The sequence below is a fragment of the Saccopteryx bilineata genome, chromosome 6, assembly GCF_036850765.1.
Source record: "Saccopteryx bilineata isolate mSacBil1 chromosome 6, mSacBil1_pri_phased_curated, whole genome shotgun sequence".
NCBI classification, from domain to species: domain Eukaryota; kingdom Metazoa; phylum Chordata; class Mammalia; order Chiroptera; family Emballonuridae; genus Saccopteryx; species Saccopteryx bilineata.
In genome coordinates this window covers 210,407,160-210,423,389 of record NC_089495.1, presented here as the reverse complement: position 1 = coordinate 210,423,389, position 16,230 = coordinate 210,407,160, and the positions used below count along the sequence as shown (strand labels likewise).

Genomic DNA, 16,230 nt, shown 5'->3' with positions numbered 1-16,230 from the left:
CTCTCTTTCTCTCACGCAGCTGAGGCTCCATTGGAGCAAAGATGGCCCGGGCGCTGGGGATGGCTCCATGGCCTCTGCCCCAGGCGCTAAAGTGGCTCTGGTCGCGACAGAGCGACGCCCCGGAGGGGCAGAGCGTCGCCCCCGGTGGGCGTGCCGGGTGGATCCCGGTCGGGCGCATGCGGGAGTCTGTCTGACTGTCTCTCCCCGTTTCCAGCTTCAGAAAAATACAAAAAAAAAAAAAAAAAAAAAAAAGAAAAGAAAGAAAGCTACTCAGTGTTGAACTGACCAGAGGCGCCCACAGCTGACAAAGTTTCCAGGGTGGACGGGCTGGCCGGGGGAGACTGCTGGGGTGGGGGGGCTGAGGCCACCCAGAGGCTCACGCCCAGGCTGGACCTGGTGGTCACACAAGCATCTGTGGGTGGGCTTGGGCACGGTTCCCAGAGCCCACCCCCACCCAGGTGACCTGGTGTGAGGAGGGGCTGAGGCTGAGGATCCCTAGCCTGGGCGAGAGCTGAGCCCTGAGGTGCGGGGACTGCAGTGGCCTTGAGGGGTGGAGGGCAGCAGGGGACTGTGGGGCTGGAGGGGGTCCTTGGGGTGGCTCCCATCAGTGACGGGGGGTCGCAATCCCACTCTACAGGGGCGCACACGCCGCACCCCTCCTCACAATGAGCAGCCGTCTCCCTTGCCGAGCTGTGGGTTTATGTGACTCTGGGAATGGTACAAAGGAGGGGGTCCCGCCCAGCCAGGCTGCCCACCTCCTTCCACCTCCGGCTCCCACCACCCCAGGCCCTCAGCTCCTCCGCATGGCCCATCGCGGTGTCCGAGACTCCAGGGAGGAGGTGCAGGTCACTCGAGGCAGCACGGGGAACGTCCTGGCCAGAGAGAAGACGGGCAGTTCTGGGGACATGGTCAGCCCACCCACCCCCACTGCCCAGTGAGTCCAGCTGGGCCGTGAACTCTGGGCAAGAACCAGCCCCGCGGGTGATGCTCCCACACCCTGTCCACGCCCACCTGACCCAGGCATCTTCCGTCCCTGGTGCACCCCTCCTCCGCCCTCCCTGCGTGCCAACCCCTTCTCTGCTCTCCCTGCACGCTGACCCCTAGCCAGGCTCCCCTGCATGCTGACCCCTCCTCCGCTCTCCCTGCATGCCGACCCCTCCTCCGCTCTCCCTGCGCGCTGACCCCTCCTCCGCTCTCCCTGCATGCTGACCCCTTCTCCCTGCACGCTGACCCCTCCCCCGCTCTCCCTGCACGCCGACCCCTCCTCCGCTCTCCCTGCGCGCCGACCCCTCCTCCGCTCTCCCTGCATGCTGACCCCTCCTCCACTCTCCCTGCGCGCTGACCCCTCCTCCACTCTCCCTGCGCGCCGACCCCTCCTCCGCTCTCCCTGCGCGCCAACCCCTCCTCCGCTCTCCCTGCATACTGACCCCTCCTCCACTCTCCCTGCATACTGACCCCTCCTCCACTCTCCCTGCGCGCCGACCCCTCCTCCGCTCTCCCTGCACGCTGACCCCTAGCCAGGCTCCCCTGCACGCTGACCCCTCCTCCGCTCTCCCTGCATGCCGACCCCTCCTCCGCTCTCCCTGCGCGCTGACCCCTCCTCCGCTCTCCCTGCATGCTGACCCCTTCTCCCTGCACGCTGACCCCTCCCCCGCTCTCCCTGCATGCTGACCCCTTCTCCGCTCTCCCTGCATGCTGACCCCTCCTCCGCTCTCCCTGCATGCTGACCCCTCCTCCGCTCTCCCTGCGCGCTGACCCCTCCTCCGCTCTCCCTGCATGCTGACCCCTTCTCCCTGCACGCTGACCCCTCCCCCACTCTCCCTGCATGCTGACCCCTTCTCCGCTCTCCCTGCATACTGACCCCTCCTCCACTCTCCCTGCATACTGACCCCTCCTCCACTCTCCCTGCGCGCCGACCCCTCCTCCGCTCTCCCTGCGCGCCGACCCCTCCTCCGCTCTCCCTGCATGCTGACCCCTCCTCCGCTCTCCCTGCACGCTGACCCCTCCTCCGCTCTCCCTGCGCGCCGACCCCTCCTCCGCTCTCCCTGCGTGCCGACCCCTCCCCCGCTCTCCCTGCACGCTGACCCCTGGCCAGCTCCCCTGCATGCTGACCCCTGGCCAGCTTCCCTGCATGCTGACCCCTGGCCAGGCTCCCCTGCACCCCCGCTGGGCAGGTTCCCACACCCAGAGCCCCCCTGGGCTCCTCTGAGGCCCCTGCACACCCCCACTGCCCCCTCCCCCGGGGCCAGACTCACCTGCTCCTCCTGGGTGTCCGGAAATCTCATTCCCCTGCGGCCGTGGCCGGGGGCTGCCTGTCTGGGCGCTCCGGGTCTGGGTCTGGGTCTGAGCGAGGGCTCCAGGCTCACCTGAGAGGGCGGGGGTGGGGGTGGGGTGAGATAGGGCCGAGGGCAGCAGGTGGCAACACTTTCTCTCGGGACCCTGCTCTGTCCCAGGCAGAGGCTGAAAGCTCGGGGACCGGTCCCCCTGAGCCCCACACAGGCACGGAGTGTGGGCTCGGTGACAGGTTTAGGGTGAGGCGGGGTCTTCACAACAGCGCCGGCCAGCAAAGCGGGATGCTGGGCCCAGAGTCACGTCTGGGCTGTGGCGAGTGGGGGTTCCCGCAGGCTGGGCCCCTCCCCCACCCTGGTGCAGTGGTGTTCCGTCCCCCCCCCCCACTCTCCTTTCCCCCATGGAGGCTGCCAGCTCTGTCTCCGCGCATCAGCCCCTCCGTCCATCTCGGCATCTGGGCCGTCACAGGCTCTGCAGCCCCAGTCAGGTGGACCGAGCGTCCTGTGGGTCCGTCTGAGGCGAGGAGGTGGGACGAGGGTGTGGCCGAGATGGGAGAGCGGGGACCGAGGGGCAGCGAGGCCCTGAGCTCAGGCGTCCCGGATGATGGAGGGAAGGCCCCTTTGAGGACCCAGGCGGCCAGGCAGACCCCCAGTCTGCCCTGTCTCCCTCACCCCCCACACAGCCACACAGAGGCCAGCCCCAGGACAGTGGGTGGGCAGGATTCCCCCCACACCCCTCCCCAAGGGAGTCAGTACCTCTGTCTTCGGGGTGGGGGCCACCATGCGCCCCTTCTCCGGGGAGCCAGGCCTCACTGCGTGTGATCGGGGGTCCAGGGACCTCCAAGATGGGCATGGGGGGCCTGGTGCTCTCGTGGAGGAAGGAATCAAACTTCAGCACGTGTGCTGTGGAGGGAACAGATCAGGGGGCAGCAAGGATGGAGAGGAGCCTCCCTTCCCTCCCCAGGGCTCCGGGGTCCTGACGTGGGTTTGCTAAGACCCGGCGTGGGGCTCTGTCCAGCCTGACCGGCATGCGGGCTCTGCAGGCTTGGGGTCCTCGCGGGGAGGCCTGGCCACTCACTCTGGATGGCGGACTCGCAGGCCTGGCTCACGAGCTGGTAGATGGTGGCCAAGGACTGGGGCTCGCCCTGTGCGGGGAGACGGGCCACAGTGCCGTGAGCAGGCTGCCTGGCTGGGCTGGGGTGGGGTGGGGGCAGGCTGTCTTCACGCCCCCAGGAAGTGCCCGCCCTCCACTGACCCACTCACCTTCTCTCCTCGCTCCCCCTTGGGCCCGGGCAGCCCCTGAGCCGGAGGAAAAGGAGGGCGGGGAGTCAGCCTGTGGCAGGACGGAGCCCAGATACTCCCACACCTCCTGACTCTACAGCCTTGACTGCCTCCCAGCCTGGGGGGTCTGTCCTTCTGGGGGCGACCAGGCATCCAGGTCCCCATGGGGGACACAATTTCTGATCCTCAGAGGGTTGGAGGCATGAGTCCCCAGTGAGCAAAGTACCTGTGTCTCGGATGGGGACGGTCCCTGCTGCTGGGACACCTCCCCTAGGAGGCCCGCCCAGATTGCCTCCCTGTCTCTGCCCCACTTACCAGGCTCTCAGGAACCGGCTGCAGCCCTGTCCCTCCCCATCGCCCCTGGCCTGCCCATCGTCCCTGGCCTGCCCCGCCTGTCAGTCCTGGGCCTGGAAGAGCAGCTCGCTCTCCCTGCTGTGGACGAACCCCAAGCCCTTGCTCTGCGTGCTCAGGCCTCGGGACGCCCGGGCACCCACAGTGGGGAGACTGTGCACGCTTGTGCCCCCCCCCTTCCGCTGTCTGTTGGGCTGTCAGGGTGCAGGGAGGACTTACTGTGGGTCCCACGGCCCCTGGAGGCCCTCGCTCCCCGCTGCTGCCCCTGGCCCCCGCCATGCCCTGGAAGCCCTGCAGAGACACAGAGGTCTGGCTGGACTGCAGATCCCCCGCCCCCGAGCCTGGCCCCTCCTCCCTCCAGCCCTGGCCCTGCTGTCCTGGCCCAGGACTAGACCCCGCGGTCTGTCCCCAGCTCGGCAAGCCCATTCCTCCCACAGGCTGCGCCTCACGCCCACCTCGGAGGGCAGCTCCGTCTCCCTGACCCCCAGCCCAGGACCCTCCCTCAGAGGGGCTCCCAGGCACCGAGCTCAGCGGGCAGGAAGAAGGGGCCAGGCCACATCCACAGCCAGGCGCCTCCCTCCGTGTGGGGCTGGGAGCAGGCGTGACCGGGGCTCCGTGGTTGCTGTATTTCATCACCACGCCACCCAGTGCGGGTGAGAAAGCCCCTCGCCCGGCAGCCACCACCATGCTCCAGGGACACAGGACATCACATGCCCAGCGGGGTCCGGGAAGGGGCCACCCCTGAGGGTGAGGACTCCCAGGTCACCTCGTAGGGGTGATCGTGCTCAGTGCAGCCCAAAGCACTTCAGGGGATGGGGAGAGGAGATGGGCAGGGCTGGGCACTCAGGGGGCAGACGGTGCCTACCCTGGGTCCAGGGGGTCCGGGCAGGCCCGCCGTGCCCTCCAGGCCTCTCATTCCCTGAGGGCAAAGGAAGGGTGGGCTGGGACAGGGGCTCAGACCCCTACACAGCCCTCCTACAGCGGCCCACACCTGTGAGGGGGGTACGCGCCTGTGCCCCCTCAGAGGTCAGTTGAGCCCAGCCACGCTCAGGGCCTGCCCCCCACCCTGGATGGGCTGACATTGCCCTCCCCCAGCCAGGCCGCGTGTGGGGGGCAGGACGGGTGGGCGGGGGCGGGGGCAGAGGGGATCCCATCCCACAGCCTCCCCAGCGGGCTTCTCCCCACCTTTGGACCCTGGAGGCCAACCTTGCCGGGGACACCCTGGTGGCCGGGATAACCCTGGAAGAGAGCAGAGATGCTGGCCGGGCTGGGGCCGAGTCTGACCCAGAGGAGGAGGAGGAGGAGGAGGAGGCCCCGTCCCCGAGACCCTCCCGTCCACTACCTGCAGGCCGGGGAGTCCATGGTCCCCCTTTTCGCCTTTGACCCCTGGTGGACCCTGGAGAAGAAATCTAGACTGAGCAACAAGGGTCCCGGGGCGGAGGGCGGGGGCGGGGATAGCAGCAACACCTACCACAGGTCCCTGGACAGTGCGGCCCTGGGTCCCTGGTGACCCCTGCTGACCTCCAGGACCCTCAGGTCCAGTCTGTCCAGGCGGCCCGGGCTCTCCCTGCAGACACAGGCAGGCAGGGGAGGGCTGAGAGGGCAGGGGCGGCTTCCGCAAGCCCACCCCCGATCCTGTCCTCGGCGGCCCCCCGGGGCCTCTGGCCAGCCCGTGGTATCTAGACCCAGGTCCACAGACCGTCTTGACCACCACGGCCACCCCTGGGAGGCATCCCGCCTCAACCTAGCTCCCTCGCCAGAACCTGGGCCTGAGGCCGCTTCTCCAGGTCACAGAGCTGAGCAGCAAGAAGACCCCCACCCCCAGGTCACCTCCCGGCCACAGAAGCCCGCTCCTCTGAGGGACAGACCACACCAGCCCTATGCAAACGGAGGCTGCAGGGGAAAATGCTTTTCAGGTCATTTTTGTGGATTCAGCATGTTAATGCACCAAACTCCATTAAAAAAAAAAATTCTCTTCCATGGACGTGAATGCAGAAATCTACGCTTGACCTGAGCCAAGAGGCGGAGGGGCCGCCTGTGAGAACCTGAACGTGGCAGCCTGGAGCCTCTCCCGGGGGTGGCAGAGGGCTGGCCCTGTCCCACAGTTGGGGTCACAGGGGAGCAGCACAGAGCCTCCCAGGAGGAAAAGTGACCCAGGGGAGAGGGGCCGAAGGACGTCTGTCCAACAAGGAAGTCCCAACAAGGCTCCCAGGTGCTGCCGCTGCTGGTCAGGGACGCCCCTCGTCACCTGTCATGTCGCCAAGACAGTCTAGGACATTCGCGGGGTGTGCAGTGGGGAGCTGGCCCCTCCTGGGAGGGCCCCCTGCTCCTGCTTGGGGGGCCCCCTCTGCCTGGGGTTGGCCCACGCAGGACCCACTCCTGCACTCCTGTGAATGTGCTTGGGGCCCCCCCCCAGGAAGGCCGGGTCGAGCTCCCACCGGGACTCCCCACAGCTTACCCGGGGTCCTGGGAAGCCCTGTTGTCCTGGGGCTCCATTCCTGCCGGGGAGACCCTGCAGGGGCACAAGCAGGACCGAACCCATTGTGGCCCCCAGAAGTGCCCTGGACTCCAGTCCCCACCTTCAGGTGGAGAAGGGGAAGGGGCCCCCGGGCGAGGGTCCCCTCCCGCAGCTGCTGTGAGGTGTGTGCCACCGCGCACAGAGCAGGTGCTCACAGACGTGCCCGCCACAGTGCACCCTGCAGCCTCTCCCGGGGGTGGTAGAGGGCTGGACCTGTCCCGCAGTTGGGGTCACAACTGAGCTGCAGGCCTACGGTCCTGGACCCCCACCCAAACAGGGAAAGATGGAACATGTTGGGCCCTCACCAGAAGATGGGGGGTTGGCGTGGGGAGGGAAGGGGCTTGCCGGGAGGGGTCCTGGGGGCTGGGGGTTGACTGGCAGCAGGAAGACACGTGAAGTGCATCCTGTGTGTGCCAGGCCTGGGGACAACTGCTGGCCAGGCTCCTGTCTGTGGGCATGGGAGCAAGATGTGGCCAGGGAGGGGCTGCTGGGCTCACCGGAGGTCCTTGGGGTCCCGGGGGCCCAGGGTTCTGCAAGGAGCAGGTGCAGGCAGAAGGAAAGGCTGGACAGGTCTCCCCTTCCTTCTGGAACAAAGGAGGCCTGTCGTTCAGGGGACCACCTCCCGGGCTCCTGTCTGACCCCAGAACCCAGGGAACCTGCAGACATGCACCTGGGAGGCTGAGGGTGAGGAGTGGGGACTGTGTCCTGTGGGCCCACCCCAGGCTGCCCAGCACAGGACCTGGGGCAGGACACCCTCTCTCTCTACCCAGCAGGCCCACCAGCACGGCCAAGCCCAGTGGGTCCCCAGGGGGAGTCACAGGAAAGGGGAGTAGCTCTCAAGTGCTTGGCTGCAACCACCCTGCAGCTGGGACCTTCCCGGCCTGCTTTAAACTGCCTTGTCCTCAGGGCCTCCAAAGACGCTGCCCAGAGGCCCCCTCCTTCAGGAAGCCTTCCCGGATTGCTCCCGGCACCGTGATGACCTGGACGGCCTGTCCACCCCCACCCCCCTGCCCCCCCGAACTCCGCACCTACCGAGGCAGGGAGCTCGCAGCACCGTGATGACCTGGATGGCCTGTCCACCCCCACCCCCCTGCCCCCCCGGACTCCGCACCTACCGAGGCAGGGAGCTCGCAGCACCTGTCCTCCTCCGCCCAGGTGTCGCTGCACACGATCTGCAGCACCTGGAGCTGGAGCTGCAAGTCAGGGCGGGAGGGCAGTTGGCCAGGCGTGGCCCGGAGCCAGAGGGGCTGGGGGTCCGCCGGCCCCCCGACCGGCCAGGCAGGAGGAAGCCAGGGCTCACCGCGGCTGAGCTGCTCCGGGGGCCCCGGGTCTTGGCCAGCCGCCCCAGTGTGACGAAGCCGGTGGCAGGCGGGCTGCCCGCCTCACCAGTGGGCCTCTCGGCCACCTTCCTGCAGTCCACGTAGAGCCGGACCCTGGAGCGGCCCACGGCCATGTGCACCTGCGAGAGGCCACAGAGGTTCCTCCGCAGCCCCGGCCGGGCAGGGTGGGGGACAAGTGCCCATCCCTGGAGCCCCGGCCCTGCCCCCAGTCTCAGGGACTCCACCGCCTCGCTGGGCCTCAGTTTCCCCTGGGTGAACTGGACCGAATGCATGTAGGCAGGCCCCTCCCCGGACTTGCAGGACCAGAGAGAAGGGCTGGGATGCTGTTCTTCAACCCAAGTTAACTCAGGCGTTTGAGGCAGAGGGAACCACCGGGGCAGGGATGCGGCCGACCGGACCGAGGGAACTCTCAAGGAAAGTTCTAGCACTCTGGGGAGGGCCATGGTGACGGGCAGTCTGCTGTGGGAGGCGGGGACGTGTCCTGCATAGCCCGGGGGGGGGGGCCCGTTCCAGAACTTGAGGGGCAGGGGTGGGAGAGACGTGGGTTTCAGTCCTTCCAGAACCTTCCAGGACCTTGTGGAAGCTTCCAAAGAAGATCCGCTTCACTTCGGGCAGGTCAAAGGTCACCTCTTGCAAAGCCGCCCTGGGGTCGTGGCTGAAGTAGGTGAGGGACTTCCTGCCGGCTGGGGGGGGGGGCAGAGCGAGGAGCACGTGAGGCCCCTGCTCGCCCCACCCCCCACCCAGGGTACAAGGGGCTGGCCCCAGGGTGGCCACTGCCCACAGCAGCCTTGGCACCCTCGCTCGGCCCGCAGGGGTCTCGCCGAGGACCGACAGCTGGCGAGGCCTCAAGGGCAACCTGGGCCCGACTGACCGTCCAGCAGGACCCCCAGGACTGGCTGGAAGTCCTCGGCCGTCATCTGCCACAGCGCAAAGGGCTCCCGGGGCGTCTGGGGGAGGAGCCGCAGGAGGAAGACCACCGTGTGCTCCGGCGGGAGGGCGGCCGGGTGGATGTCGCTGTGGGCACAGTGTGGGCACCGAGCGCCTGAGAGGGGGCGGGGGGCGCTGCGGGGGTCCACAGGGCCGAGACCTCCTGCCTCGGCTTCCCCACGGGAAACATGGGGCGTAAGGGGCGGAACGCCCTCCCAGGATTGCTGGGGGTCCTGCCAGCGCTGCTCCGGGGCGAGGCACAGCCCTCTACCCACCCACCCACCCCAGGCCCAGACATGGCGGGTCCCAGCACGGCCTGTGTCTCCAGGAAGTGCCCCCATCACAGCCTCTGCCACCCACCTGGTCCGGCGGATCAGCTGTGCGTCCCTGAAGAGCGTGAAGGTCCTGGCGGGGCCGAACGCGGAGGGCTCCATGGCCACGCCGCGGACGGAGGCGTACTCCTTCTCCACCAGCCCAAAGGCTGCCATCAGGTCAAAGCCTGGGGTGGGCACAGGGGTCGACGGGGTCAGACGGAGAGGGGAGGGGAGGACAGGGACAGGGACGGGGAGGGCTGGACACGCAGAGGCCAGGACAGGGTGAGTGGGAGCTGCGTGGAGGGGGGAGCCTGGGGCCCTCAGGGGGTGGGATTTGGGAGCCCAGGGCCCTGCCCAGGCGTCTTGGAGGGTCTGCTGGCCACACCTGTGCCTCAGGCCTGCCCGCCCCTCCCCTCTGCCCTGCCCTGGAGACGGACATGCAGGAAGCACTGCTCTGCCCCCTCCGCTGCTCACAGCTCGGCCTCGGACTCTGTCTGCTCTGTGCCCAGTGGTCACTGACACGGCGGCTGCCCCACCACCTGGCTGAGCCCGCTCAGGGCACCTGTGACCCCCTCCAGCTGCCCGCTCTCGGGAGACCTCAGGGGGACTCAACAGGCGGGACGAGGGCGGCCTGGCCTCCTGGTATTCTGCCGACACCAGCCCACCAGCCCCACTCGGGGCAGCGCTGCCTGACCACAGGTCAGCCCAGTGACTCCAGCGGCACTCTCCCGCCCAGAACGTGGTCCGCAGGGGCTCAAGGAGGCTGTGCAGGATGCAGGGCCTCCGAGCCACCACATCCGAGCTGTGACCTTGCACGAGTGACCTTGCACTGGCCAACCTTGAACCCCCCACCCCACCCCCGCCCTGTGAAGGTGGGGAGCTTGCCTGTCCCAATGCCCATGGAGAGGAGGGGAGGGGAAGGTGGGAACTGGGAGCAGCTGTCACCGGGCAGGACCCACCTGCGAGGGAGCCATTGGGCTGGAGGGCGGGGCAGGCTGCTGAGAGGTGACCGGAGTCAGGGTCAGAGGAGAGGGGGCCTCAGCCTCCTCCTGGGCAATGGTCCTGCCCTTCCGTCTGCAGATGGGCTGAGGCCGCAGGTCCTCAGAGCTGAGGTCCCCGTGCCTCAGGGACAGGGGAGGAACAGGGGTGCTGTCCTGCCGTCTCTGTGGTCTCACTCCCCCCCCCCGGAATCCAGCATCCAGGCATCGCAAGGGCTCCCCGGGTTCTGAGTCTCTGAAGGGTGCTGGGTCTGGGCTCCCCGGGTTCTGAGTCTCTGAAGGGTGCTGGGCCTGGGCTCCCCAGGTTCTGAGTCTCTGAAGGGTGCTGGGCCTGGGCTCCCCGGGTTCTGAGTCTCTGAAGGGTGCTGGGTCTGGGCTCCCCGGGTTCTGAGTCTCTGAAGGGGGCCTGGGCCTGGGCTCCCCGGGTTCTGAGTCTCTGAAGGGTGCTGGGCCTGGGCTCCCCGGGTTCTGAGTCTCTTAAGGGTGCTGGGCCTGGGCTCCCCGGGTTCTGAGTCTCTGAAGGGTGCTGGGCCTGGGCTCCCCGGGTTCTGAGCCTCTGAAGGGGGCCTGGGCCTGGGCTCCCCGGGTTCTGAGTCTCTGAAGGGGGCCTGGGCCTGGGCTCCCCGGGTTCTGAGTCTCTGAAGGGTGCTGGGCCTGGGCTCCCCGGGTTCTGAGTCTCTGAAGGGTGATGGGCCTGGGCTCTCCGGGTTCTGAGTCTCTGAAGGGGGCCTGGGCCTGGGCTCCCCAGGTTCTGAGCCTCTGAAGGGGGCCTGGGCCTGGGCTCCCCAGGTTCTGAGTCTCTGAAGGGGGCCTGGGCCTGGGCTCCCCGGGTTCTGAGTCTCTGAAGGGTGCTGGGTCTGGGCTCCCCGGGTTCTGAGTCTCTGAAGGGTGCTGGGTCTGGGCTCCCCGGGTTCTGAGCCTCTGAAGGGTGCTGGGTCTGGGCTCCCCGGGTTCTGAGCCTCTGAAGGGGGCCTGGGCCTGGGCTCCCCAGGTTCTGAGTCTCTGAAGGGGGCCTGGGCCTGGGCTCCCCGGGTTCTGAGTCTCTGACGGGTGCTGGGTCTGGGCTCCCCGGGTTCTGAGCCTCTGAAGGGTGCTGGGTCTGGGCTCCCCGGGTTCTGAGTCTCTGAAGGGTGCTGGGTCTGGGCTCCCCGGGTTCTGAGTCTCTGAAGGGTGCTGGGTCTGGGCTCCCCGGGTTCTGAGCCTCTGAAGGGGGCCTGGGCCTGGGCTCCCCGGGTTCTGAGCCTCTGAAGGGTGCTGGGCCTGGGCTCCCCGGGTTCTGAGTCTCTGAAGGGTGCTGGGTCTGGGCCTGGGCTCCCCAGGTTCTGAGTCTCTGAAGGGTGCTGGGTCTGGGCTCCCCGGGTTCTGAGTCTCTGAAGGGTGCTGGGTCTGGGCTCCCCGGGTTCTGAGTCTCTGAAGGGTGCTGGGTCTGGGCTCCCCGGGTTCTGAGTCTCTGAAGGGTGCTGGGCCTGGGCTCCCCGGGTTCTGAGTCTCTGAAGGGTGCTGGGTCTGGGCTCCCCAGGTTCTGAGCCTCTGAAGGGGGCCTGGGCCTGGGCTCCCCAGGTTCTGAGTCTCTGAAGGGGGCCTGGGCCTGGGCTCCCCGGGTTCTGAGTCTCTGGAGGGTGCTGGGTCTGGGCTCCCCGGGTTCTGAGTCTCTGAAGGGTGCTGGGTCTGGGCTCCCCGGGTTCTGAGTCTCTGAAGGGTGCTGGGCCTGGGCTCCCCAGGTTCTGAGCCTCTGAAGGGGGCCTGGGCCTGGGCTCCCCAGGTTCTGAGTCTCTGAAGGGGGCCTGGACCTGGGCTCCCCAGGTTCTGAGTCTCTGAAGGGGGCCTGGGCCTGGGCTCCCCGGGTTCTGAGCCTCTGAAGGGTGCTGGGTCTGGGCTCCCCGGGTTCTGAGCCTCTGAAGGGTGCTGGGCCTGGGCTCCCCGGGTTCTGAGTCTCTGAAGGGTGCTGGATCTGGGCCTGGGCTCCCCAGGTTCTGAGTCTCTGAAGGGTGCTGGGTCTGGGCTCCCCGGGTTCTGAGTCTCTGAAGGGTGCTGGGTCTGGGCTCCCCGGGTTCTGAGTCTCTGAAGGGTGCTGGGTCTGGGCTCCCCGGGTTCTGAGTCTCTGAAGGGTGCTGGGTCTGGGCTCCCCGGGTTCTGAGCCTCTGAAGGGTGCTGGGTCTGGGCTCCCCGGGTTCTGAATCTCTGAAGGGGGCCTGGGCCTGGGCTCCCCGGGTTCTGAGCCTCTGAAAGGTGCCGGATCTGGGCTCCCCGGGTTCTGAGTCTCTGAAGGGGGCCTGGGCCTGGGCTCCCCGGGTTCTGAGTCTCTGAAGGGTGTTGGGCCTGGGCCTGGGCTCCCCAGGTTCTGAGTCTCTGAAGGGTGCTGGGTCTGGGCTCCCCGGGTTCTGAGTCTCTGAAAGGTGCAGGGTCTGGGCTCCCCGGGTTCTGAATCTCTGAAGGGGGCCTGGGCCTGGGCTCCCCGGGTTCTGAGCCTCTGAAAGGTGCCGGATCTGGGCTCCCCGGGTTCTGAGTCTCTGAAGGGGGCCTGGGCCTGGGCTCCCCGGGTTCTGAGCCTCTGAAGGGTGCTGGGTCTGGGCTCCCTGGGTTCTGAGCCTTTGAAGGGTGCTGGGTCTGGGCTCCCCGGGTTCTGAGTCTCTGAAGGGGGCCTGGGTCTGGGCTCCCCGGGTTCTGAGGCTCTGAAGGGGGCCTGGGTCTGGGCTCCCCGGGTTCTGAGTCTCTGAAGGGGGCCCAGGCCTGGGCTCCCCGGGTTCTGAGCCTCTGAAGGGTGCTGGGTCTGGGCTCCCCAGGTTCTGAGTCTCTGAAGGGTGTTGGGCCTGGGCCTGGGCTCCCCAGGTTCTGAGTCTCTGAAGGGGCCTGGGTCTGGGCTCCCCGGGTTCTGAGCCTCTGAAGAGTGCTGGGTCTGGGCTCCCTGGGTTCTGAGCCTCTGAAGGGTGCTGGGCCTGGGCCTGGGCTCCCTAGGTTCTGAGTCTCTGAAGGGTGCTGGGTCTGGGCTCCCCAGGTTCTGAGTCTCTGAAGGGTGCTGGGTCTGGGCTCCCCGGGTCCTGAGTCTCTGAAGGGTGCTGGGCCTGGGCTCTCCGGGTTCTGAGTCTCTGAAGGGTGCTGGGTCTGGGCTCCCCGGGTTCTGAGTCTCTGAAGGGTGCTGAGTCTGGGCTCCCCGGGTTCTGAGTCTCTGAAGGGGGTCTGGGTCTGGGCTCCCCGGGTTCTGAGTCTCTGAAAGGTGCTGGGCCTGGGCTCCCCGGGTTCTGAGTCTCTGAAGGGGGCCTGGGCCTGGGCTCCCCGGGTTCTGAGTCTCTGAAAGGTGCTGGGCCTGGGCTCCCCGGGTTCTGAGTCTCTGAAGGGTGCTGGGTCCGGGCTCCCCGGGTTCTGAGCCTCTGAAGGGTGCTGGGTCCGAGCTCCCCAGGTTCTGAGCCTCTGAAGGGTGCTGGGCCTGGGCTCCCCAGGTTCTGAGTCTCTGAAGGGGCCTGGGTCTGGGCTCCCCAGGTTCTGAGCCTCTGAAGGGGGCCTGGTCTGGGCTCCCCGGGTTCTGAGTCTCTGAAGGGTGCTGGGTCTGGGCTCCCCGGGTTCTGAGTCTCTGAAGGGTGCTGGGTCTGGGCTCCCCGGGTTCTGAGCCTCTGAAGGGTGCTGGGCCTGGGCTCCCCGGGTTCTGAGTCTCTGAAGGGGCCTGGGTCTGGGCTCCCCGGGTTCTGAGCCTCTGAAGGGTGCTGGGTCTGGGCTCCCCGGGTTCTGAGCCTCTGAAGGGGGCCTGGGTCTGGGCTCCCCGGGTTCTTAGTCTCTGAAGGGTGCTGGGTCTGGGCTCCCTGGGTTCTGAGCCTCTGAAGGGTGCTGGGCCTGGGCTCCCCAGGTTCTGAGTCTCTGAAGGGGCCTGGGTCTGGGCTCCCCAGGTTCTGAGCCTCTGAAGGGGGCCTGGTCTGGGCTCCCCGGGTTCTGAGCCTCTGAAGGGTGCTGGGTCTGGGCTCCCTGGGTTCTGAGCCTCTGAAGGGTGCCTGGGTCTGGGCTCCCCGGGTTCTGAGTCTCTGAAGGGTGCTGGGTCTGGGCTCCCTAGGTTCTGAGCCTCTGAAGGGGGCCTGGGTCTGGGCTCCCCGGGTTCTGAGCCTCTGAGGGGGGCCTGGGTCTGGGCTCCCCAGGTTCTGAGCCTCTGAAGGGTGCTGGGTCTGGGCTCCCCAGGTTCTGAGTCTCTGAAGGGGGCCTGGGTCTGGGCTCCCCGTGTTCTGAGCCTCTGAAGGGGGCCTGGGTCTGGGCTCCCCGGGTTCTGAGTCTCTGAAGGGGCCTGGGTCTGGGCTCCCCGGGTTCTGAGCCTCTGAAGGGGGCCTGCGTCTGGGCTCCCCGGGTTCTGAGCCTCTGAAGGGTGCTGGGTCTGGGCTCCCCAGGTTCTGAGCCTCTGAAGGGGGCCTGGGCCTGGGCTCCCCAGGTTCTGAGCCTCTGAAGGGTGCTGGGTCTGGGCTCCCCGGGTTCTGAGTCTCTGAAGGGTGCTGGGTCTGGGCTCCCCGGGTTCTGAGTCTCTGAAGGGGGTCTGGGTCTGGGCTCCCCGGGTTCTGAGTCTCTGAAGGGGGCCTGGGCCTGGGCTCCCCGGGTTCTGAGTCTCTGAAAGGTGCTGGGTCTGGGCTCCCCGGGTTCTGAGCCTCTGAAGGGTGCTGGGTCTGGGCTCCCCGGGTTCTGAGTCTCTGAAAGGTGCTGGGTCTGGGCTCCCCGGGTTCTGAGCCTCTGAAGGGTGCTGGGTCTGGGCTCCCCGGGTTCTGAGTCTCTGAAGGGTGCTGGGTCTGGGCTCCCCGGGTTCTGAGTCTCTGAAGGGGGCCTGGGCCTGGGCTCCCCGGGTTCTGAGCCTCTGAAGGGTGCTGGGTCTGGGCTCCCCGGGTTCTGAGCCTCTGAAGGGTGCTGGGTCTGGGGTCCCCGGGTTCTGAGTCTCTGAAGGGGGCCTGGGTCTGGGCTCCCCGGGTTCTGAGGCTCTGAAGGGGGCCCGGGTCTGGGCTCCCCGGGTTCTGAGCCTCTGAAGGGTGCTGGGCCTGGGCTCCCCGGGTTCTGAGTCTCTGAAGGGTGCTGGGTCTGGGCTCCCCGGGTTCTGAGCCTCTGAAGGGGGCCTGGGTCTGGGCTCCCCGGGTTCTGAGCCTCTGAAGGGGGCCTGGGTCTGGGCTCCCCAGGTTCTGAGCCTCTGAAGGGGGCCTGGGTCTGGGCTCCCCGGGTTCTGAGTCTCTGAAGGGGGCCTGGGCCTGGGCTCCCCGTGTTCTGAGCCTCTGAAGGGGGCCTGGGTCTGGGCTCCCCGGGTTCTGAGCCTCTGAAGGGTGCTGGGTCTGGGCTCCCCGGGTTCTGAGCCTCTGAAGGGGGCCTGGGTCTGGGCTCCCCGTGTTCTGAGCCTCTGAAGGGGGCCTGGGTCTGGGCTCCCCGGGTTCTGAGCCTCTGAAGGGTGCTGGGTCTGGGCTCCCCGGGTTCTGAGTCTCTGAAGGGGGCCTGGGTCTGGGCTCCCCGGGTTCTGAGTCTCTGAAGGGGGCCTGGGTCTGGGCTCCCCGGGTTCTGAGTCTCTGAAGGGGGCCCGGGCCTGGGCTCCCCGGGTTCTGAGCCTCTGAAGGGTGCTGGGTCTGGGCTCCCCGGGTTCTGAGTCTCTGAAGGGTGCTGGGTCCGGGCTCCCCGGGTTCTGAGCCTCTGAAGGGTGCTGGGTCCGAGCTCCCCGGGTTGAGCCTCTGAAGGGTGCTGGGCCTGGCTCCCCAGGTTCTGAGTCTCTGAAGGGTGCTGGGCCTGGGCTCCCCGGGTTCTGAGTCTCTGAAGGGGCCTGGGTCTGGGCTCCCCAGGTTCTGAGTCTCTGAAGGGTGCTGGGCCTGGGCTCCCCGGGTTCTGAGTCTCTGAAGGGGCCTGGGTCTGGGCTCCCCGGGTTCTGAGTCTCTGAAGGGGGCCTGGGTCTGGGCTCCCCGGGTTCTGAGTCTCTGAAGGGGGCCTGGGCCTGGGCTCTCGTGCCCGCTCACCTGTTCGGCCCGTGGCGGACACGGTCACGCTCTCCCCTGCTCCGTACACTGCTGAGACCAGGACCCTGTATTTGGCAGCTGCCTGCAGGTCAGGGAGTGTCGTGTGGCTCCTGGGTCCTGGAACGGTCACCTGGGGAGGGGCACGGTCACCTGAGCCCCCCCCGCCCCCGCCCTCCAGAGTGCCTCTGGTTATGGGGGCATCTGGGTGCCTTTCTGTCTGTGTGTCCCGCCATGGCAGAGCTCAACAGATGGGGGGCCATGTCTC

At 67.8% G+C, this 16,230-nt stretch overlaps 1 protein-coding gene across 3 annotated transcripts in view; it reads right to left on the bottom strand.

The window, feature by feature from the left end:
• Positions 1-682: 682 nt before the first annotated feature.
• COL20A1 (collagen type XX alpha 1 chain) overlaps positions 683-16,230 on the bottom strand; it is a 30,824-nt gene continuing 15,276 nt past the window's right edge. The window contains exons 19-37 of one of the 3 annotated variants that reach the window (XM_066236284.1): positions 15,966-16,095; positions 9,979-10,017; positions 9,066-9,204; positions 8,650-8,792; positions 8,352-8,461; positions 7,739-7,897; positions 7,554-7,631; positions 6,936-7,022; positions 6,379-6,432; positions 5,392-5,487; positions 5,263-5,316; positions 5,106-5,159; positions 4,786-4,839; positions 4,140-4,211; positions 3,552-3,587; positions 3,367-3,433; positions 3,045-3,191; positions 2,256-2,366; positions 683-872 (exon numbers count right to left, since the gene is read on the bottom strand). In XM_066236284.1, coding sequence (XP_066092381.1) covers positions 847-872; positions 2,256-2,366; positions 3,045-3,191; positions 3,367-3,433; positions 3,552-3,587; positions 4,140-4,211; positions 4,786-4,839; positions 5,106-5,159; positions 5,263-5,316; positions 5,392-5,487; positions 6,379-6,432; positions 6,936-7,022; positions 7,554-7,631; positions 7,739-7,897; positions 8,352-8,461; positions 8,650-8,792; positions 9,066-9,204; positions 9,979-10,017; positions 15,966-16,095 — 1,656 coding nt within the window. In that variant the 3' untranslated portion in view covers positions 683-846. The remainder of the gene's footprint in view (positions 873-2,255; positions 2,367-3,044; positions 3,192-3,366; positions 3,434-3,551; positions 3,588-4,139; positions 4,212-4,785; positions 4,840-5,105; positions 5,160-5,262; positions 5,317-5,391; positions 5,488-6,378; positions 6,433-6,935; positions 7,023-7,553; positions 7,632-7,738; positions 7,898-8,351; positions 8,462-8,649; positions 8,793-9,065; positions 9,205-9,978; positions 10,018-15,965; positions 16,096-16,230) is intronic. The other 2 variants (XM_066236287.1, XM_066236286.1) reach the window with 2 other exon arrangements.